The following is a 24,451-nucleotide window of genomic DNA, read 5'->3' as shown; positions in this document are numbered from 1 at the left end:
AGGTTTGAAAAATGGTGGTCAGATATTCTGCTATATTTTTTTCCCCTTGCTACCCAATGCAGCCAGGGAAACATTGCATCCTGGCCTGGTGGCTCATCCCCTTTCACATCAGCTGAACTCCCTTATATTTTCTTCCTCAATATGTCCATTCTATCCATTATTTCACATTCCTCCTACTTAACGGCAATGTCTGCTTCATCCATCTCTTTTGTGAAAATAGATGTAAAACATTCACTGAGAACTATTCCCATGTCTTCTGCCCCCACACACAAATGACCTTTTTCTTCCCTAACAGATCTTACTCTATCCTTAGATACCCTCTGGCTCTTTATTTATTTAGAAATTGTCTTTGGTTTTTCCTTGATTGTACTTGTCAATAATTTTTCATGCCTTCATTTGGCTTTCCTAATTTCCTTTCTAATTCCAACCACACATGAAATATTCTTCAAAGTGTTTTGTGGGGTTGAGCTTTTGGCATATCATATAAGCTTTTTTTTGTCTTATACTACTGTCTGTGTTCTTTGAAATCCTAATGGAGGGTGGTGGCCCAAACTTGCACATCCAACCCTTTTTCTTTGTGTCCAAATGCATGTTCTCAATCCTCTTTAGCTCCTCCTTAAATGCCTCTCACTGTTCTGGTGCTGATTCATCTTCAAGCAACTGTTTCCAGTACACTCTTGCCAAATCACATCTCAACTTAGGAAAACATGCCTTTCCTCAAATAAAACTGTTACTCTAGGTCTATCCTTATGCTTTTCCATAGCGACTTTAAGAAGGAATTGGATATAGCTCTTGGGGCTGAAGGAATCAAGGGATATGGGAGGAAGGCAGGATCAGGGTATTGAACTTGATGATCAGCCATGATCATATTGAATGGCGGAGCAGGCTCGAAGGGCCGAATGGCCTCCTCCTGTTTCTATTTTCTATGTATGTTTCTATGTATGTAAATCTAACTGAATTATGCTCACAGGCACTGAACTACTCTCACTGGTACCCCTTCCACCTGCCCGGCTTAATTTCTTTAAACTAAATCCAGAACTGACTTTCTCTTATATAATATAAAAACAGAAAACGCTGGCAGCTTCTGTGGAGAGAGAAACAGAGTTAAGGTTTTGAGTTTGTCTACCTCTTCTTCAAATTGCTGGTTGAAAGGTTTTCCTGAATCCATTTCAAGAATCTGCCCCCTCTACACCATTTGCCCTGCATTTGTCTAAGTTAATATTAGGGTATTTGTGATAGCCTCATTTTTTGTTTGTCAGTTGAGTCTGTTTGGCCTTCTTTTGTGCTCCTTAAAGCAAATCAAGAGCTGTGATTCCCATAGAATACCACAGAATCCCCTGCAATGCACAAGGAGGCCATTTGGCCCACCAAGTCTGCACTGACCATCTGAAAGAACATGCTACCTCGACCCACTCGCCCCACCCTATCCCCGTAACTCCACCTAACATGAACATCCTTGAGCACTAAGGGGCAATTTAGCATGGCCAATCCACCTAACCTGCACACTTTGGACTGTGGGAGGAAACCAGAGCACCCGGGAAAACCCATGCAGACACGGGGAGAACTTGCAGGCTCCGCAAAGGCAATGACCCAAGCTGTGAATCGAACCTGTGACCCTGGAGCTGTGAAACAACATTGTTAACCACTGTGCTACCGTGCTGCCCACTCTTATGCTGGTATGACCACCTCTAGAAATGTAGTTTGTGGGTGCACTGCAGTGATCCAGTGCTTGAGTTTCTTCCGTTGACAACACTTCATGTGCATGTGGTTGACCAGTACATGAGAGGTTTCATAGAGATCCCACAAGCAACATGATATGCATTCCATGGGACAGAGGTGCTCTGCTATGCTTCAGTTTGTTAGGTTAATTAAAGTAAGAAAAATAAACTAAAGTCTTAAGACTTATAAAAAAAACTCACCGACTACTCACCAACCAGCACCTTCCCCTGAGCTGACATCAGTTTTTGTTTATTTTTAGCTCCCTCCCTCAGAGGTCTGGTTGTTATACTATTCTGCCAAGGAATTCCTTCAGGTCCACATTCCTTACCAATAATATAAAAGCAAAATACTGCAGATGCTGGAAATCTAAAATCAAAACAGAATATGCTGGAAAAACGCAGCAGGTCTGGCAGCATCTGTGGAAAGAGAAACAGGTTTACCATTTTGAGTCTGTATGACTCTTCAGAATTTTCTCCCCTCGCATTCCTTACCTTCATGCTCTCCAAATTAAGATGAAATTTAATTTGCGGTATCTCATACCTAATAGTTGACAGATCTTGGGGGAGGCAATGGTGGAATGGTATTGTTACTAGTAATCCAGAGACTCAGAATGTGACCTAGGGTTCCAATCCTGCCATGGCAAATGGTGAAATTTGAATTCAATAAAACCCTGTGTTTAAAAGTGTAACGCTGACTGTGTATACACCTATCTGGTTGACTAATCCCCTTTAGGGAAGGGAATCTGCTGTCTGGTCTGGTCTACCTGTGACTCCAGACCCACAGCAATGTTGTTGGCTCTTAAAATGTCCTCTGAAATGGAGGGCAGTTAGCACTATGGCTTCACAGCGCCAGGGTCCCAGATTTGATTCCCGGCTTGGGTCACTCTCTGTGCGGAGCCTGTACGTTCTGCCCGTATCTGCGTGGGTCTCCTCCGGGTGCAAAGATGTGCAGGTTAAGTGGATTGGCCATGCTAAATTGCCCTTAGTGTCCAAAGAGGTTAGATGGGGTTACTGGATTACGGGGATAGGTTAGAAGCGTGGATTCAATAGGGCACGCTTGCCAAGGGCTGGTGCAGACTCGATGGGCCAAATGGCCTCCTTCTGCACTGTAAATTCTATGTAAATTCTGTGAATATAAAACTAATTTCATTCCTATATTTTTCCAATGTTGATGACCCTGACAATTGATATCAGGAAAATGTTTGGATTTAGCTCCAATTTAGAGATCTTGAGAAGGCCAATGAAATATAGAATATCAGCAGTAATATTTTGGGAATATCAGTGTGCAATTGCCATTCAGGTTAGTTTTGAGAACTGTCTGCTCCCTCCACCAGCAATTATTTTAGAAGTTGGCTGAGACCTGTCCCGCTGCTCTGTTCTCACCGACTTGCGCCCACGGGGGGGCGCTGTTGACAGGCGGCCAGTGGAGGGGAGGAAAATGCTTGGCTGATGTTTCACTTTCAGTGAAGTCTCCTCCTCCTCATAGCAGCCCAAAAGGAAGTTACAATGTTGTTCCATTGCCTTCTGCGGTTTCTGACTGGAGCACACGCCGGGATACACGTTTAACATGTTCCAGATCAGCCGAAAATAGCATGTTGGGGAGGGCGAAAGCAAAAAGAACAGCCTGCAAAAAAAATCTCCAAGAGGGAGAACGGAAGTTCCTTAAATCCTAACCCCCCACCCTACCGCACCTCCGATTGTTTGACTAAAGGGTTTGGAGGTGTGAATAAATCAAATGTATTTCGGGGGATAAAGGTGGCGATGCTGATCCGTGCTCCAGAATCTTTTTTTTAAACTGTGAATTGATGCGCAGTAATTGAGACAACTGATTCTTATCTCACCGTCAAAACCGAGGCGAAGTTATCTGCGTCTGCTATTATTAAGCACATGGCTACGTTTTGAGCTACAGATCGATTCGGACACATTCCAGTCTAAGTGTATTTGGCTCGATGGTCCTATTTGCATTGCACTGCTTCGGAGTGGATATTACAGAAGAGGATTTGCACAAGACAGGGACCCGCGATTGACAGCTGCGAGCACGAATGAACTGTCCCGGGAACTGTCAAGAAACAACACGCCTCATTCCGGCGGCTGCCCGCTGCTTTAGATTTTTAAAAGGCATCCTTTTTGGCTGAACATGCTGCCACCCCTTCGGTGCGATCTGCAGAGCCCAGGAGACACCGTATGAATAGAAGCTTTCCTCTGCCAGCTCGCTATTGCTGATATTCCCGCAGGAGTGGACACGTTGTGACAGCACACATCCCCACACAGTCTCACTCAGTCTCTCTCACACACACAGTCTCGCCTACACACAGTCTAACACACACACACAGTCTCTCACACAGACACAGTCTCAGACACACAGACGCAGTCTTAGACACAAAGGCATAGTCTCTCACACACAGTCTCACACACAGACACAGTCTCACACACACAATCTCACAACAGGCTCACACACACAGTCTCTCACACACAGTCTCACACACAGACACAGTCACACACAATCTCACAACAGGCTCACACACACAGTCTCACACAAACACAGTCTCACACACAGAGTCTCACACAGATACAGTCTCACACACACAGCCTCACACACAGGCTCATACACACGCAGGCTCACAAACACACATAGGCTCACAGTCATATACTGCCACACAGTCTTTCACAGTCGCACAGTCAAATCCAATTTCACACGTACACAATCTGTCTAAATTCCTGACAGTCTCAAACTGTTGTACAGTCTCCCTTTACCGCTCACTCATTTTCTCTCACACAATCCACCTCATAGTCTCTCCCTCTTTCTCGTGCAGGTATCCCTCTCACACTGTCTCACTCTCACATTGTATCTCATACACTCAGTCTCTCCGTCTCTCAGCCTTTCCATCTCATAAGATCTCTCCTCATACAGTCTATCTCACATGCTCTCTTACAAACACTCCCTCGCAGTCTCTCTCACACACAATCTCCCTCACTGTCTATTTCAGTCTCTCCTCTCATTCCTAGTGCCTCTCTCCCATTCTCACACAATCTCGTTCCCTAATATTCAGTCTTTGTCTCTCATACCCACGTTGTAACAATCTCCCTCAGTTTATTCAAGAGAAAACCAGTTCTCATACACTCATTCTCCTCTCATACCCTCTCTCTTTCTCTCACTCTCAAACCCAGTCCCTCTCTCATACCCTCTCTGTCTCTCTCGCTCATACCCAGTCCCTCTCTCATACCCTCTGTGACTCTCTCAAACCCAGTCCCTCTCTCATACCCTCTCTCGTCTCTCTCAAACCCAGTCCCTCTCTCATACCCTCTCTCGTCTCTCTCATACCCAGTCCCTCTCTCATACCCTCTCTCGTCTCTCTCATACCCAGTCCCTCTCTCATACCCTCTCTCGTCTCTCTCATACCCAGTCCCTCTCTCATACCCTCTCTCGTCTCTCTCATACCCAGTCCCTCTCTCATACCCTCTGTCTCTCTCTCTCAAACCCAGTCCCCCTCTCATACCCTCTCTCATCTCGCTCTCTCAAACCCAGTCCCTCTCTCATACCCTCTCTCGTCTCTCTCATACCCAGTCCCTCTCTCATATCCTCTGTCTCTCTCTCTCAAGGCCAGTCCCCCTCTCATACCCTCTGTCTCTCTCTCTCAAACCCAGTCCCCCTCTCAAACCCTCTATCATCTCTCTCAAACCCAGTCCCTCTCTCATACCTAGTCCCTCTCTCATACCCTCTGTCTCTCTCTCTCAAAGCCAGTCCCCCTCTCATACCCTCTGTCTCTCTCTCTCAAACCCAGTCCCCCTCTCATATCCTCTCTCGTCTCTCTCTCTCAAACCCAGTCCCTCTCTCATACCCTCTCTCGTCTCTCTCATACCCAGTCCCTCTCTCATACCCTCTGTCTCTCTCTCTCATACCCAGTCCCTCTCTCATACCCTCTGTCTCTCTCTCTCAAAGCCAGTCCCCCTCTCATACTCTCTGTCTCTCTCTCTCAACCCCAGTCCCTCTCTCATACCCTCCCTCTGTCTCGCTCTCATACTCAGTCCCTCTCTCATACCATCTCTCTTTCTCTCACTCTCAAACCCAGTCCCCCCTCATATCCTCTCTCTGTCTCTCTCCCTCATATCCAGCCCCTCTCTCATACCCTCTGTCTCTCTCTCAAACCCAGTCCCTCTCTCATACCCTCTCTCGTCTCTCTTATACCCAGTCCCTCTCTCATACCCTCCCTCGGTCTCTCTCCCTCATACCCAGTCTTTCTTCCTCTAATACCCAGTCCCTCTCAGATATCCAGTTTCTCTCTCTGATACCCAGTCTCTCCATCTCACCCAGTCTCTCTCATTCAAACCCAGTCTCTCTCTCATACCCAACCTCTCTCTCATCTCGTCTCTCTCTCTCTCTCAAACGCACAGTCTCCCTCTCTGTCTCAATCTCCTTCCCACAGTCTACCTTATAAAATCTCGCCCTCTTACAGGCAGTTTCTTTTTCTTTCACACAGTGCCTCTCACACTCACAGCTTCCTTCTCTGACAGCGGGTTGATCTCCACCCAGTCAGGCTGGTGGGTGTGGCGCTCTGGTACAGATAAGGAGCCTTTCCAAGGCACTGAAAACTCTCTCAACTCCGGGCCTTTCTATTCAATTGACAACGTTGCCACCACATCCCCGGGATGAGCAGTCAGATGGACGGCAGGCAGCCGGTGGCGGCGAGTCCCCGGCAGTCCCATTTCTCGGACATCCGAACATTTCTCATCGCCGAGTGTTTGTTGATGCTGACACAGGGCATCAGCGGCGCTTATTTAGTAAGTAACGATCCGCAACGTGTACCCGGGCAGTTCAGCAAGTACTGCTGATGGTGTTTGCTTTAGGTAAACGGATACAGAAATTAATCGGGGCCAACATGTTCCCTCTGCTTGCTTTATAACTCCCACTGAATTACTCTGGCAGAACGTGCAAAGCAGATTAGTTTCCGTTAGACTGTAGATTTTACATCCGGAAAGGGAACACATTCCATATCGAGAGCGGCTGAGAAGTTTAAGGATTTCAAGGATTAAGACAGCAGTAATTCCCCTGTGTGATATATCTGTGAATGGGTGGACAAGAAGCTGTAAATGTAGAGGATGGATAGTAATCTCAGGTTTGATCAGTCACCTTATCTGGACTAGTTTGTACAAGTCTCACTGGATGTTCCACTACTCATTTCAAGTATAAATGTACATGCCCAAAACTTCGTTTCAAAGTAGCTCTGCCGTCCGGAGATTGATTGTTTCAGAAGTTTGTCCCCCCCGCCCCCCCCCCCCCTTCTTAAAACCTCTATCCAGCTTTTAAATTTCTGCTTCTCGGATAGTTAGCTCAGCTGTTGGTCGATTGAAGTGACATTGGGGTTTGTTCTGCAGCATCTGTACTTGGCATTGTTTAGTGAGTGTGAAAGATTAGCCACAATGATATTTGCCGATGCTCCCTGCTCTACTTGTCTCCCCTCCCCTCTTGACTCCACTATCACCTCCAGGCAGTCAAGCTGCCTCTCTGACACTTCAGCAAGCCCCAGATTTTTTCCCCAAGTGAACACCCAAGATCATTTTGGCCTCTTGCCAATGGCTCCACCTCCTCCTTGGCTACTTGCTGCACTGAATCATTGTGAAACCTTGGCATCCTGAGCAGAACTTCAAATCCCACATGCTATTTATCATAAAGACTGCCTACTTCCATTTGCAAAATATGCACCTCCACTCCGATCTCAGCTTTTTAACCGTTGAAAACCTCAATCATGCTTTTGTCATCACTCACCTTGATGCTTTTCTTACTGCCCTCCTATCCGCCAGCTGCCAAAAACGCCAACCTGCCAAATTGAAAGTGGTTGTTTCCTATCTTGCACCAATTCTCACTCTCCTATCAGTTTTCCCCTCTGACGACATAGCATCTCAGTTAAAACATTGGTCCAATGTCAGCTGCCTGGCACACTGCACATTGTCCATGCTCCCACCATAAAGACACCCTGGTCAACAGGAAAATTAAATTACACCATTTTATTCATGCCCCACCAAACAGTGTGAACATCACACATGACTGCACTACAGTGTTGATATAATGGCAATACATTTTGGCTTTCATCTGTTCATTGTAATTCAAAGCAATTAATGATAAAATGTTTTACTACAAGTGCTAACAACTGGGTGCAGCAATTGTACTCCCTGTTTTGTAGCTAAAACTAGTGTCCCAAAGCAACATTGTCACACCCTCTCTTGGAAGGTAAAGGTGGCCAGAAAAGTTTCAGGCTGAATTTCCAGCCTGCACTAATTCTGTTCATCTCAGTTGAGTGCTTCAGTTGACCTCAATTTTCTTGGCCAGAGTTCTTGCTTCTGATTGCTGTCTAGTCGGGTTGTGAGGCACAAAACCAAAGTCCTGCCTTGTCCTCTGTGGTGAATGGAAAATATCCCATTGCACTATTCAAAGAAGAACAGGTAGGTTCTCCTGATGGCTGGCCACTATACCTTATCCAACACTAACAACAGATGACCTGGTTATTGGAAAGCAGTATATAAGTTATTTCTCTGTCTTCTTGGTGGTGGAAAATGCTCCTGTGTAACATTTGCTTTAGCTGTGGTGCTCCCCTCCCCTCCCCACACTTCCCCTCCCCATGATTGAATTACTCAAACTTAATGTCGAGACTTACACACAAAAAATTGCTCAGGGACTAGAAGTGTTTGAGATTTTAGACCACCAGGATCATTCAGCACCTCTAGACCATAAGACCATAAGACATAGGAGTGGAAGTAAGGCCATTCGGCCCATCGAGTCCACTCCACCATTCAATCATGGCTGATTTCAACTCCATTTACCCGCTCTCTCTCCATAGCCCTTAATTCCTCGAGAAATCAAGAATTTATCAACTTCTGTCTTAAAGACACTCAACGTCCCGGCCTCCACCGCCCTCTGCGGCAATGAATTCCACAGACCCACCACTCTCTGGCTGAAGAAATTTCTCCTCATCTCTGTTCTAAAGTGACTCCCTTTTATTCTAAGGCTGTGCCCCCGGGTCCTAGTCTCCCCTGCTAATGGAAACAACTTCCCTACGTCCACCCTATCTAAGCCATTCATTATCTTGTAAGTTTCTATTAGATCTCCCCTCAACCTCCTAAACTCCAATGAATATAATCCCAGGATCCTCAGACGTTCATCGTATGTTAGGCCTACCATTCCTGGGATCATCCGTGTGAATCTCCGCTGGACCCGCTCCAGTGCCAGTATGTCCTTCCTGAGGTGTGGGGCCCAAAATTGCTCACAGTATTCTAAATGGGGCCTAACTAATGCTTTATAAAGCTTCAGAAGTACATTCCTGCTTTTATATTTCAAGCCTCTTGAGATAAATTACAGCATTGCATTTGCTTTCTTAATTACGGACTCAACCTGCAAGTTTACCTTTAGAGAATCCTGGACTAGGACTCCCAAGTCCCTTTGCACTTCAGCAAATTTATGAATTTTGTCACCGTTTAGAAAATAGTCCATGCCTTTATTCTTTTTTCCAAAGTGCAAGACCTCGCACTTGCCCACGTTGAATTTCATCAGCCATTTCTTGGACCACTCTCCTAAACTGTCTAAATCTTTCTGCAGTCTCCCCACCTCCTCCATACTACCTGCCCCTCCACCTATCTTTGTATTATCGGTAAACTTAGCCAGAATGCCCCCAGTCCCGTCATCTAGATCGTTAATATATAAAGAGAACAGCTGTGGCCCCAACACTGAACCCTGCGGGACACCACTCGTCACCGGTTGCCATTCCGAAAAATAACCCTTTATCCCAACTCTCTGCCTTCTGCCTGACAGCCAATCGTCAATCCATGTTAGTACCTTGCCTCGAATACTATGGGCCCTTATTTTACTCAGCAGTCTCCCGTGAGGCACCTTATCAAAGGCCTTTTGGAAGTCAAGATAGATAACATCCATTGGCTCTCCTTGGTCTAACCTATTTGTTATCTCTTCAAAGAACTCTAACAGGTTTGTCAGGCATGACCTCCCCTTACTAAATCCATGCTGACTTGTCCTAATCCAACCCTGCACTTCCAAGAATTTAGAAATCTCATCCTTAACAATGGATTCTAGAATCTTGCCAACAACCGAGGTTAGGCTGAATTGGCCTATATAATTTTCCATCTTTTTCCTTGTTCCCTTCGTGAACAAGGGGGTTACAACAGCGATTTTCCAATCCTCTGGGACTTTCCCTGGCTCCAGTGACTTTTGAAAGATCATAACTAACGCCTCCATTATTTCTTCAGCTATCTCCTTTAGAACTCTAGGATGTAGCCCATCTGGGCCCAGAGATTTATCAATTTTTAGACCTCTTAGTTTCTCTAGCACTTTCTCCTTTGTGATGGCTACCATATTCAACTCTGCCCCCTGACTCTCCTGAATTGTTGGGATATTACTCATGTCTTCCACTGTGAAGACTGACGCAAAGTACTTATTTAGTTCCTCAGCTATTTCCTTGTCTCCCATCACTAGATTACCAGCGTCATTTTGGAGCGGCCCAATGTCTACTTTTGCCTCCTGTTTGTTTTTAATGTATTTAAATAAACTTTTACTATCATTCCTAATGTTACTGGCTAGCCTACCTTCATAATTGTTCCTCTCTTTCCTTATTTCTCTCTTTGTTACCCTCTGTTTGTTTTTGTAGCCTTCCCAATCTTCTGACTTCCCACTACTCTTTGCCACATTATAGGCTTTCTCTTTTGCTTTGATGCATTCCCTAACTTCCCTTGTCAGCCATGGCTGCCTAATCCCCCCTCGGATAACCTTTCTTTTCTTTGGGATGAACCTCTGTACTGTGTCTTCAATTACTCCCAGAAACTCCTGCCATTGCTGTTCTACTGTCTTTCCCACTAGGCTCTGCTCCCAGTCGATTTTCGTCAGTTCCTCCCTCATGCCCCTGTAGTTACCTTTATTTAACTGTAACACCTTTACATCTGATTCTACCTTCTTTCTTTCAAATTGGAGATTGAATTCTACCATATTATGATCACTGCCTCCTAAGTGTTCCCTCACTTTAAGATCTTTAATCAAGTCTGGCTCATTACATAACACTAAGTCCAGAATGGCCTGTTCCCTCGTGGGCTCCATCACAAGCTGTTCCAAAAAGCCCTCCTGTAAACATTCAATGAATTCCCTTTCCTTGGGTCCACAGGCAGCATTATTTACCCAGTCCACCTGCATATTGAAGTCCCCCATGATCACTGTGACCTTGCCTTTCTGACATGCACTTTCTATTTCGTGGTGCATTTTGTGCCCCCGGTCCTGACCACTGTTAGGAGGCCTGTACATAACTCCCATTATGGTTTTTTTGCCTTTGTGGTTCCTCAACTCTACCCACACAGACTCCACATCATCTGACCCTATGTCGTTTAGTGCTATTGATTTAATTTCATTCCTAATTAACAAGGCAACCCCGCCCCCTCTGCCCACCTCTCTGTCTTTTCGGTAGGTTGTGAATCCCTGGATGTTTAAATGCCAGTCCTGAACCCCCTGCAACCACGTCTCTGTGATGCCTACCACATCATACCTGCCAGTCACAATCTGGGCCACAAGCTCATCTACCTTGTTCCATACACTGCGCGCATTTAAATATAGCACCTTTAATTCTCTATTGACCGTCCCTTTTTGTTTTCTTAGTGTGGTGGACCTTGGTTTACTGAGCCTTTCCATACACTGTGTCATATTTTGTGGGATGGGGACTATCGTAACCTCTCCTGAGTTTTGTCTTTTCGTGCTTTTATGTATTCCTAAGCAGCTACGCTTCCCACTGATTACTTCACCTCTTGGTTCCCTGACTTTCCCTTCCCCCCCAATCTCTAGTTTAAAGTCCTATTGACCACCCTATTTACTCTTTTCGCCAGAACACTGGTCCCAGCTCGGTTCAGGTGGAGACCATCCCAACGGTATAGGCCCCCCCTGTCCCAAAACTGATGCCAGTGTCCCATGAAAAGGAACCCCTCTTTCCCACACCACTCTTTCAGCCACATGTTAACTTCCCTTATTCTTGCCTCCCTATGCCAATTTGCATGTGGCTCGGGCAGTAATCCGGAGATTATGACCCTTGAGGACCTGTTTTTAAATTTGAATCCTAGCTCTTTATAATCTCTAAACAGGTCCTCTTTTCTAGACTTGCTTATGTTGTTGGTACCGACATGGACCACAACAACTGGATCCTCCCCCTCCCTCTCCAGTATCCTTTCAAGCCGATCAGAGATGTCCCGCACCCTAGCACCGGGCAGGCAACATACCATGCGGGACTCTTTATCCTGCTCACAAAGGATACTATCTATCCCCCTGATAATAGAATCCCCTACAACTACAACTTACCTATTTACTCCCTCCCCTTGAATGGCCTGCTGAACCATGGTGCCTTGGTCAGCTGACTCATCCTTCCTGCAGCTCTGTTCGCCATCCACACAGGGAGCAAGTGCCTCATACCTGTTGGACAGGGTCAAGGGCTGAGGCTCCTGAGTTCCTGACTGCTGGTTCCCTTTACCTGCCTGACTTGCAGTCACACCCTGCTGTCCCTGGCCACTGGCAGGATTTAAATTACTTACTCTGACAGGTGTGACTGCCTCCTGAAGCACAGTGTCCAGGTACTCTCCCCCTCCCGGATGTGCCTCAGTGTTTGAAGCTCAGACTCCAGCTCATCAACTCTGAGCCGGAGCTCTTCGAGCAGCCAACACTTACTGCAGATGTGGTCGCTGCAGCTCGCAATGGGATCTGCCAGCTCCCACATCAAGCAGCTCAAGCACATCACCTGACCAGCCATCACTAATTAATTAATTAGTTTAATTTAAGTTTACGAGTTTAGCTGTGGTTTTTTTAATTTGGGGCAGATTTGCTATCAACCAATCAGATCACAGCTTCCCTCTGACGTCACTTTTGGGGGAAAAAACTGGAAAACGAAGTTACCATAGGTTTTTATACTCACAGAGACTGCTGCTCCTCCTCCGAACGGCTCCAGAAATTAGGCCCGGAGAAAGAGAGAGAAACAGTCGGGAAAAAGCACCTTCTCCCACTCTTCACCGAATTACCTCACTGCACCAAGTTACCAAATTCTCACTCTGTCTGTGTCTCACTCACTCAGGCTGTGTCTCCTTGACCGGCACAATACAGGAAAGGAGAGGACATTGGAGTAACAGAAAGCTGTCAGGTTCCTGTGAAGATCAGAGCTATGAATATGTATATGAACCTGACTTCTAATTTCAGCTTAAGCTCGAAAAACATAATTATCTTGAGAATAAATAACAGGAGCGGAAGGAATTTTTTTTTTTTGCCAGGTGGCTGCCCTAGCTTTTCAACTAATGCCTGTTATAAGTATAACTGGGGTGTGGCACAGATTTAGACTGGAGTTTGCACTGTTTATAAATGATGACTGATAAATTCTTACCACACGTGCTATTTATGGTCGACCACTAGAAGACAGAAATTGAAAACTTAAAAGAAATATTTTCCATCTAGATAGATGAGGTGTTCTCACTCACGCTGTGCAGCAGGCTGGTAACTCTGTACAGAGCTGGTACGGAAAGATACAGTCAACAGCCAGATGACTCAAACCTAGAACCCGGGAACCAAGGTCAGCTTTGTGCTCTGGACTGGTTTCAATTCAGGAATAGGAAAGTCCTTTTAACCGTTAGACAATTGTGAGGCATTGATCTTGACTTTACTCAAGCTTCCCTGGTTTCTGTGAACAAAATCTACAGTTGGCTGAGTGGCTTTTCTCAATGTATTGTACTTAACAGACAACAACAAAGGGAAATTTCGTTCATCCATTCACAGGATATAGATTATTGACACAGTTGGACTATCAGCGCAGAATTAGATAACATGCATTTAAAGATAATATGTTTAGGATTAGATTAGAGATGACAAAAACACTTTTTTCTCCAACAGTTTAGGAGATTAAGTGGGACAGAACCCCGTTCCGGTGGCGCTCGCGAGCGGAGTGGCTGCGTCGAGAAGAGGCTCCCGCCGGTCCCCGATATTTCGGACTTTTTCGGGGGTTTCCCCGTTGTTCTTCCCGAGTTTCTTCGGCCTTTGGGGCCTGAGAGACGGGCATCGGGTCAGTCCGGTTTGGAGCCGGTGAGGAGCCCCGCGGGAGTGTCTGGCGGCCGGAGCGGGGGGGCATCGATCCAGAGGTCGGATGCGTGGGCGGAGCTTGACACGAAGCGAGGCAATCGAGGTGGCAGGCCCGAGTCCAGAACGTGATGTAGGGGGGACTAGAGCACATTGGGTGGCTCCCACTGAAAATGGATCTTTGAGGAGTTTGAAGTCTGGTCCCCGGGGCAGAGATTTTTTGATTTTGGAATTTTTGGATTTTTTTTGTTGAAAATAATTATATATTTATTTTCGGATTGAAGAAAGAAAGAAAAAAATAATAAGTCGTTAGAGGATGCGAAAAGCAGCTAGGAAGAAAACCCGGGTTCGCCGTTGAATGAGAAGGCCAGCAAAAGCGCTGACAAGATGGCGTATGCCAGACGTATGGTGGGGCCGCACTACTCACGGTGGAAAAGATGACCGAGGTGAAGGCGGTGGAGCTGGAAAAGCAGTTTGTGAGGCACATGGAGGATTTGAGGAAGGAGACGGCGGTCTCATTGAAATCATTGGTGGAGGAGGCAATCGCCCCAGTGAGGGTAGCTGTGGCAAAGACATCGGCCGAGGTGAGAGAGCAGGGCGAGAAGATGAAGGAAGTGGAGGAGGCCGTGTCGCAGCACCTCGATGGGAGACGAACTGTGGAGAGTGGTGGAGGTCAACAGAGGACTCCGAGCAAAGCTCGAGGACTTGGAGAACCGCTCGATAAGGCACAATCTGAGAATTGTGTGCTTGCCTGAAGGGACAGAGAGCCCAAGGCCAACAGAGTACTTCGCTAAGAGGTTGGCAGAGCCGATGGGGAGAGTGAGATCCCCTCCCGGTATGAGCTGGACCAAGCTCATCGGTCATTAAGGCCGAAGCCCAAAGTGAATGAGCCGTCAAGAGCAGTAATTATCTGCTTCCATAAGTACTGCATGAAGGAGAAAGTGTTGAGCTGGGCGAAGCAGAAGCGTGAGGTGCAGTGGGATGGTGCTGGAGTTTGGATCTATCAGGACTTGACGGTGGAGTTGGCAAAAAGACGAGCGGCGTTCGGGCGAGTGAAGGCAGCACTGTACAAAAAGGGGGTGAGATTTGGTATGGTATACCCTGCGAAGTTGAGGGTGATGTATGATGCCAAAGACTTTTATTTCGAGACAGTGGAAGCGGCTGAGGCGTTTGTGAGGGCGGAAGGCTTGGGACAAACGTGAGGAGCGGAGCTGGAAGAGAGACTGTGGACTGTGATTGGGGAGCTGAAAAATGCACAAATGTTATAACTTTCTTTTTACTGACGTGTATTGTAATTTACTTCTCTTCACATTGTTACAGAGTTCAAGTTATTGGTTGGGTTGATTGGCATTCTGTGTTGCGACAGTTATATTTTAGTTTAGTGAATTGTCTGGGTTGGATTGGTGTTTTTGTTTTTTCTTTCTCTGGGACTGGGTGGGGGACGGGACGGTATATCTTGGCAGGGGAGCCACCTGCGCTAGCTAACTAAAGTTGGCTAGTGTATGGAGGTGAGGTGAGAGGAGGGCTGCGGACATTGGAGCCTGGTTAGCAGGTTTCGATGGGCCTACGAGGCGAGCGGGGGGTTGGAACAAAGGGATTGATGGTGGGAGATGTTTTTTCGAGAGGAAATGTGAGGGGGGGGTTCGATGTTAATAATGGATAGGGGCAGGTCAGGCTCACGGGGCAGGGCCCGGTGGTATGATGATGGTGGATAAGAAGGCGGGGGGGATGAGAGACCCCCAGTTAGGATAGTCACGTGGAATGTGAGGAGGTTAGGAGGTCCGGTCAAGAGGTCAAGGGTGCTTGCGCATCTTAAAAGTTTGAAAGCCCATGTAGCAATGCTGCAGGAGACTCACTTGAGGGTGAAGGACCAGATGAGACTTAAAAAGGTCTGGGTTAGTCAGGTGTTGCACTCTGGATTTGACGGAAAGGCTCGAGGGGTAGCGGTGTTGGTCAGCAAAAGAGTACACTTCCAGATGGAGAAGGTGGTGGCAGAGCAGAGGGGAGATATGTGATTGTGACAGGGCGCTGGTGGGGAGGTTAGTTGCGCTGTTAAATGTATATGGTCCCATTTGGGACGATGTGGGATTCGCAAAGAAGGTGTTTGGGGCCATCCCCAACTTGGACACACACAAACTGATAATGGGGGGGGACTGGAACTTGGTGCAGGAGCGAAGGTTGGACAGGTCACGGCCGCGCTCACTGGTCCCATCAGGGGGACGAGGCGTTGGCTGGGCTAATGGTGGAAATGGGAGGGGTGGACCCTTGGAGGTTTCTGCACCCGAGGGAACGGGAGTATTCGTTTTTCTCAGCAGTCCATAAGGTATACTCGCGGATCGACTTTTTCGTGGTGGGGAAGGCTTTGCTGGCTGGGGTTAAGGGGTCGGTATACTCGGAAACTGCAGTGCCAGATCAAGCTCCGCATTGGGTGGACATGGTACTGGAGAAGGGGGGAGGGCAGAGGCCGGGGTGGAAATTAGACGTGGGTCCTTTGGGGAACCAAGTGTTCTGTGATAAAATTGAAATGGTAATTGAGGAATATGTAGGTTTCAACTGTACTGGTGAGGTGTCAAACGCAGTTGTCTGGGAGGCTCTAAAGGCGGTGGTGAGGGGTGAAGTGATTTTGTTTAAGGCCAGGGTGGACAAAGAGGAGAGGTTGGAGTAGCAGAGGGTTATAGATGAGATGTTGGAGGTAGATAGGAGTTATGCAGAGGATGGGGACCCAGCGAAGCTGGAAAAGAGGAAGGAACTACAGGCGAGCTTTGACCAACTGTCCACCAGGAAGGCGGCGCGCCAACTGAGATGAGCAACGGGTGCAGTTTACGAACATGGAGATAAGATATGTTAGCAGGTCAGCTCTGGAGGGAAGCAGCGGCAAGGGAAATTGTGCAGGTGAGGGATAGGGCAGGGAAGTTGGTGGTGGCTCCGGATCTGATTAACAAGGTTTTTGAGGAATTTTATGAGAGGTTGTACAGGTCAGAGCCACTTGGGGGAGACCATGAGATGCAGGAATTTCTAGATGGGTTGGAGTACCCGAGGTTAGGGGAGGGGGACAGGGCTACATTAGAAGGAGCGATAGTGGAGCAGGAGATAAAGGATGCGATTGGGAGAATGCAGCCGGGGAAGGTGGCAGGACCGAATGGATTTCCGGTGGAATATTATAAAAACATTCAAGGATAAGCTGGTACCCCTGATGTGGGGATGTTTTTTTTTTTTTTTTTTTTTTTTTTTATAAATGTTTTATTGAAAATTTTTTCCCAAACAACAATTTTTCCCCTCTTACAAAGCAAACACAACAATAACAATACAGAAATTTTAAACAATACACAAGTAACAAAACCCCTTTATCTTTGACCTAAACTAAACCCCCCCTCCCCCCCCCCCCCCCCCTCCCCCTGGGTTGCTGCTGCTGGTCATCTGTCTTCCCTCTAACGTTCCCCTAGGTAGTCGAGAAATGGCTGCCACTGCCTGGTGAACCCTTGAGCCGATCCTCTCAGGGCAAACTTTATCTGCTCCAGTTTAATGAACCCCGCCATATCATTTACCCAGGCCTCCAGTCCGGGGGGTTTCGCCTCCTTCCACATGAGTAGGATCCTGCGCCGGGCTACTAGGGACGCAAAGGCCACAACGTCGGCCTCTTTCGCCTCCTGCACTCCCGGCTCTTCCGCAACTCCAAATAGAGCTAACCCCCAGCCTGGTTTGACCCGGGCCTTCACCACCCGCGAAATCACTCCCGTCACTCCCTTCCAATACCCTTCCAGTGCCGGGCATGCCCAAAACATATGTGCGTGGTTTGCCGGGCTCCCGCCACACCTCCCACATTTGTCCTCCACTCCAAAGAACCTGCTCAATCTTGCTCCCGTTATGTGTGCTCTATGTAGCACCTTAAATTGAATCAGGCTAAGCCTGGCGCATGAGGAAGAGGAATTTACCCTGCTTAGGGCATCAGCCCACATACCCTCCTCTATCTCCTCCCCTAGTTCTTCTTCCCACTTTCCTTTTAGTTCGCCCACCGACTCCTCCCCCTCTTCCCTCATCTCTCGGTAAATCTCTGACACCTTGCCCTCTCCGACCCACACCCCTGAAAGCACCCTGTCCTGTATCCCCTGTGTCGGGAGCAATGGAAATTCCCTCACCTGTTGTCTAGTAAATGCCCTCACCTGCATATATCTCAAGAAATTTCCCCGGGGCAACTTATACTTTTCCTCCAATGCTCCCAAGCTCGCAAAAGTCCCATCTATAAATAAATCTTCCACCCTCCTAATTCCCAACTGGAACCAGCTCTGAAATCCTCCATCCATTCTTCCTGGGGCGAACCTATGGTTGTTCCTGATTGGGGACCCCACCAGGGCTCCCCGCACCCCTCTCTGTCGCCTCCACTGTCCCCAGATATTCAATGTTGCCGCCACCACCGGGTTCGTGGTAAACATTTTAGGTGAGATCGGTAGCGGCGCCGTCACCAGCGTCTCTAAACTCGTCCCTTTACAGGACTTTCTCTCCAGTCTTTCCCACGCCGCTCCCTCACCCTCCATCATCCATTTACGTATCATTGCCACATTGGCGGCCCAATAGTAATCGCCCAAGTTCGGTAGTGCCAATCCTCCTCTGTCCCTTCTACGCTGAAGGAACCCCCTCCTTACTCTCGGAACTTTCCCTGCCCACACGAAGCTCGTGATGCTCCTGTCTATTTTATTAAAAAAGGTCTTAGTGATTAGTATAGGGAGACATTGAAATACAAATAAGAACCTCGGGAGGACCATCATCTTAATTGCTTGCACCCTGCCCGCCAGCGATAGAGGCTGCATGTCCCACCTCTTGAAGTCCTCCTCCATTTGTTCTACCAACCGTGTCAGATTAAGTCTGTGCAAGGTTCCCCAGCTCCTAGCGATCTGAATCCCCAGGTATCGGAAGTTTCTTTCCACTTTCCTTAGAGGCAAGCCTTCTATCTCTCTACTCTGGTCCCCTGGATGTATCACAAATAATTCACTCTTTCCCATGTTTAGCCTATACCCCGAGAAATCCCCGAACCCCCTCAAAATTCGCATAACCTCTATCATTCCCCCCGCTGGGTCCGACACGTATAACAATAGGTCATCCGCATATAACGAGACTCGGTGTTCTTCTCCCCCTCTAATCACCCCTCTCCATTTCCTGGAGTCTCTCAACGCCATGGCCAGAGGTTCAGTTGCCAACGCGAACAACAATGGAGACAGCGGGCATCCCTGTCTTGTTCCCCTATATAGTCGGAAATACTCCGATCTATGTCGACCTGTAACTACGCTTGCCGTTGGAGCCCCATAAAGAAGTCTAACCCAGCTAATAAACCCGTTCCCAAACCCAAACCTCCTTAACACTTCCCATAAATACTCCCACTCCACCCTATCAAATGCCTTCTCTGCGTCCATTGCCGCCACTATCTCTGCCTCCCCCTCCACTGGGGGCATCATTATCACCCCTAATAGTCGTCGCACGTTAACATTCAGTTGTCTCCCTTTTACGAACCCTGTCTGATCTTCGTGCACCACCCCCGGGACACAGTCCTCTATCCTCGATGCCAGCACCTTTGCCAACAATTTGGCGTCCACGTTCAACAATGAAATGGGTCTATAGGACCCGCACTGCAACGGATCTTTATCCCTCTTCAAAATTAACGATATCGTCGCCTCCGACATCGTCGGGGGTAGAGTCCCCCCTTTCCTGGCCTCATTGAACGTCCTCACCATCAACGGGGCCAACAAGTCCACATATTTTCTGTAATACTCCACCGGGAACCCGTCTGGTCCTGGGGCCTTCCCTGCTTGCATGCTTCCCAGTCCCTTAATAACCTCGTCCACCCCAATCGGTGCCCCCAGGCCTACCACCCCCCGCTCCTCCACTTTCGGGAACCTCAATTGGTCCAGGAACTGCCGCATCCCCTCCTCTCCCTCTGGGGGTTGAGACCTATACAGTTCCTCATAGAAGGTCTTGAACACCTCATTTATCTTTCCTGCCCTTCGCACCGTGTCTCCCCTTTCGTCTCTAATTCCTCCTATTTCCCTCGCTGCTGCCCTCTTTCGCAATTGATGAGCCAACAGGCGACTCGCCTTTTCCCCATATTCATACCTCCTCCCCTGTGCCTTCCTCCACAGTACCTCCGCCTTTCTGGTGGTCAGAAGGTCAAATTCCGTCTGGAGTCGTCTCCTCTCCCTGTACAATTCCTCCTCCGGGGTCTCTGCAAATTCCCTATCCACCCTTAAAATCTCCCCCAGTAATCTTTCCCTTTCCTTGGCCTCTGTTTTCCTTTTGTGGGCCCCAATTGAGATCAGCTCTCCTCTGACCACCGCTTTTAGTGCTTCCCATACCACTCCCACAGGGACCTCGCCGTCGTCATTGACCTCCAGGTATCTCTCAATACACCCCCGCACTCTTGCACACACTCCCTCATCCGCCATCAGTCCCACATCTAATCGCCAGAGTGTTCTCTGCTCCCTTTCCTCTCCTAATTCCAGGTCCACCCAATGTGGGGCATGATCCGAAACCGCTATGGCTGAGTACTCAGCTTCTTCCACCCTAGAGATCAACGACCTTCCCAAAACAAAAAAATCTATCCGGGAGTACACTTTATGGACATGGGAGAAGAAGGAATACTCCCTCGCCCTAGGTCTAAGAAATCGCCATGGATCCACTCCCCCCATTTGGTCCATAAACCCCTTAAGTACCTTGGCCGCTGCCGGCCTTCTTCCGGTCCTTGAGCTGGATCTATCTAGCCCCGGGTCCAGCACCGTATTAAAGTCCCCTCCTAAAATCAAGTTTCCTACCTCCAGGTCCGGTATACGCCCCAGCATCCGTCTCATAAATCCCGCATCGTCCCAGTTTGGGGCATACACGTTAACCAACACGACCTCCATTCCCTCCAGCCTGCCACTCACCATTACATATCTATCTCCGCTATCTGCTACGATGTTCTTTGCTTCAAATGCGACCTGTTTCCCCACCAAAATGGCCACCCCTCTATTCTTTGCGTCCAGTCCTGAGTGGAACACCTGTCCCACCCATCCTTTCCTTAGCCTAACTTGCTCCGCCACCTTTAGGTGCGTCTCTTGGAGCATAACCACGTCTGCCCTTAGTCCTTTCAAATGCGCGAGCACTCGGGCCCTTTTTATCGGTCCGTTCAGGCCTCTCACGTTCCACGTGATCAGCCTCACTAGGGGGCTACCTGCCCCCCTCCCGTGTCGACTAGCCATTACCTTCTCTAGGCCAGTCCCATATCCCGCCTCCGCGCTCCCGCTCGCTCCCCCAGCGTCGCACACCATCCCCGCCCACCCACTCTTTAGCCATTTCCTTTTGGATTTCCGCAGCAGCAACCCAGTTGTCCCCCCCCCCCCTTCTCCCTCCCTCCTCCCCTCCCCGCTAGATCTCTTTCTAGCTTGATTGCTCCCCCCATATTACTTCCGTAAGTCAGCTGACTTCAACTGACCCCGGCTACTCCTGCTCACTCCTCGACCTCCCCATGTGGGGAACTCCCATCCGCCTTGCGCCTGTCTTTTCGCCTTATTCTTTCTGGTGCGGGAACATCCCTTTACCTGACCCGCCTCTTATGGCGCAGCTCCCTTTCCCCTCCCCCTCCCCTTCCCCATTCTCCAACTATGTCCCGTCTTTCCCCCCTCACCGGCGCCCACATTTCCCCAATGTCTCCCCCCTTCCCTGTTTACTTCTCAATTAACTTCCACCGTAACATTAACAATAACATTTCCTGCAGCATCAGTCCCTCAGTTCCGATCCAATTTCTCTTCTTTGATGAAGGTCCATGCTTCCTCCGCCGTCTCGAAATAATGGTGTCTCTCCTGATACGTGACCCATAGTCTTGCCGGCTGCAGCATCCCGAACTTCACCTTCCTTTTATGCAACACCTCTTTGGCTCGGTTGAAGCTCGCCCTCCTTCTCGCCACCTCCGCACTCCAATCCTGGTATACCCGTACCACTGCATTCTCCCATCTGCTACTCCGCACCTTTTTAGCCCATCTCAGGACCTCTTCTCTATCCTTAAGGCGGTAAAATCGCACGATTATCGCCCTGGGTGGTTCTCCCGCTTTTGGTCTTCTCGCCGGAATCCGATTTGCCCACTCCACCTCCAAGGGGCCCGTAGGGGCCTCAGCACCCATCAGTGAGCTCAGCATCGTACTTGCGTACGCTCCACAGTCCACTCCTTCCACACCCTCAGGGAGACCTAGTATCCGAAGGTTCTTCCTTCGCGCTCCATTTTCTAGGGCTTCGATCCTTTCAGTACACTTTTTATGAAGTGCCTCGTGCGTCTGTGTCTTAACCGCCAGGCCCAGGATCTCGTCCTCATTATCCGTCACCTTCTGCTCCACCACACGGAGCTCTGTCTCCTGGGTCTTTAATGTCTCCTTGAGCCCCTCAATTGCCTGTAGCAACGGGGTCAGCACCTCCCTCTTCAGCAGCTCCACGCACCGTCTCACAATTTCATGCTCAGGCCCCCATGTCGCCTGCGCTTTCTCCGCCGCCATCTTGTACTTCTCTCTTTCTGACCCTTTGGTCGACGATTCCTCGCGCTGCAGCCGCCGCCGCCGGTTTTTTCCTCCTTCGTTTGGGGGGGACTCCCTTCTCACACGCCCCACACCGGGTTGCGTCGTCGAAAAATTCCCCGTTGAGGCTCTTAAAAGAGCCCGAAGGTCCGTCGGAGCTGGAGCCGCCGAAGCGTGCGGCTAGCTAGGCATCACCGCAACCGGAAGTCCCTTCAGTGGCCTTGATGAGGTCTTTTCACAGTTGTTCCCTCTGCTGCTAGAATTCACCTTTGATACAGGCCCTCAGGTCAGCTTGCAGCTTTAAGCTTGCCCTTCCCCCGCCTGCATGCTGGAAGAGGCCCTGTTTATCCTGTAGTTGCAGCCAAATCTTTCACTGTTTCTGCGTGTGTCTGGCAACCAAGAGACATACCCTTCCTGGGGGGCACTGTCGGGGGAATATTGCCGCCTTCTTCCCACACCGGGAAATGTCAAACAAATGCCGTGGGGGCCCTGTAAAAGAGCCCAAAAGTCCGTTCCAAGCAGGAGCTGCCGAATATGCGACCTAGCTCTGCATAGCCGCACCCGGAAGCTGGATGTGGGGATGTTTGAAGAGGCGATAGGGGAGGGAGTGTTGCCACAAAACTTTGGGGCAGGCATCGATTTCCCTGCTGCTAAAAAAAGATAAGGATCCGACGGAGTGTGGATCGTATAGGCCCATATCGCTTCTGAATGTGGACGCAAAAGTATTGGCGAAGGTACTGGCGGGTAGGCTGGAGGAGTGCCTCCCGAAGGTAATAGGTGAAGATCAGATGGGGTTCGTGAGAGGGAGGCAGCTCTTTTGAAACGTTAGAAGGGTATCGGACGTCGTTATGGCACCGGCAGAGGGGAAGGAAACAGAGGTGGTTGTGGCATTGGACGCTGAGAAGGCGTTCAACCGGGTAGAATGAGGGTACTTGATGGCAGTTCTGGAGCGGTTTGGGATTGGACCAAGATTTGTGAACTGGGTAAAGCTACTATACAAGGAGCCGAGGGCGAGTGTCCGCACAAACAACATCAGCTCGAGACACTTTTCTCTCCACCGTGGGACTAGGCAGGGATGTCGTATGTCCCCCCTGCTGTTTACACTCGCGATTGAGCCGTTGGCTATCGCATTAAGATGTTCGGGGGTATGGAAAGGAATAGTGCGGGGGGGGGGGGGTGCGGGGAGATAGAGCATAGGGTGTCCTTATATGCCGATGACTTGCTGTTATACGTGTCGGAACCGAGTGTGTCGATAGGGGGAATATTGGAGCTGCTTCGAGTGTTTGGGTCTTTCTTGGGGTATAATCTAAATCTAGATAAGAGTGAGTATTTTGTGGTGTCTCGGCCGGGGGTGGGGGGGCTGCCATTCTGTAGGGCAGTGACTCACTTTAGGTACCTGGGGGTGCAGGTTGCCCGGGAGTGGCGGGGGGAGGGGGGGTGCTCCGCAGGTACAACATTTCTAGCTTGGTGGGGAGAGTGAAAGCTTATCTGGCAAGGTGGGATGGTCTCCCTCTGTCACTGGCGGGTCGGGTACAGGTGGTTAAAATGAACGTGTTGCCGCGATTTCTGTTTATTTTTCAATGCCTGCCGATTTTCCTGCCAAAGGCTTTTTTCAGAGAGATTGAGGGAAGGATTACTTCGTTCATATGGGGAGGGAAGGTGGTCAGAGTTAGAAAGGTGCTACGACAGAGGGAAGGCAGGCAGGGGGTTTGGGTCTTCCGAACCTGATGTATTACTACTCGGCGGCGAATGTGGAGAAGGTGCGGAGCTGGGTCAGAGGGGCTGATTCCCAGTGGGTCAGGATGGAGGAGAGTTTGTGCAGCGGGTTGGGATTGAAAGCCCTAGCAACAGCGCCACTACCGATAGCCCTGGGGAAATACTCAGGGAGTCCGGTAATAATAGCTTCATTGAGAATTTGGAGGCAGTTTCGCCAACACTTCGGGTTGGGGGCAGGGTCAAGGGAAATGCCGATTCGGTGGAACCACAGATTTGAGCCAGGGAGGTGGGATGGAAATTTTCGGAAATGGGAGGAGAAGGGAATTAAGACACTAAAAGATTTGTTTCTTGGGGGTCGGTTTGCAGGTCTGAAGAAACTGGAAGCGAAGTATGGGCTGGAGCAGGGGGAA

General features: G+C 48.9%; 1 protein-coding gene across 1 annotated transcript in view; it reads left to right on the top strand.

Annotated features, from left to right (window-relative positions):
* Positions 1-3,245: 3,245 nt before the first annotated feature.
* LOC140429418 (solute carrier organic anion transporter family member 3A1-like) overlaps positions 3,246-24,451 on the top strand; it is a 485,186-nt gene continuing 463,980 nt past the window's right edge. Inside the window, exon 1 of the mRNA XM_072516369.1 lies at positions 3,246-6,497. Within this exon, the coding sequence (XP_072372470.1) occupies positions 6,366-6,497 (132 nt within the window). The 5' untranslated portion in view covers positions 3,246-6,365. The remainder of the gene's footprint in view (positions 6,498-24,451) is intronic.

This window comes from Scyliorhinus torazame, chromosome 9 (genome assembly GCF_047496885.1).
Source record: "Scyliorhinus torazame isolate Kashiwa2021f chromosome 9, sScyTor2.1, whole genome shotgun sequence".
Classification (NCBI taxonomy): domain Eukaryota; kingdom Metazoa; phylum Chordata; class Chondrichthyes; order Carcharhiniformes; family Scyliorhinidae; genus Scyliorhinus; species Scyliorhinus torazame.
This window is presented reverse-complemented; position numbering and strand designations above follow the sequence as displayed.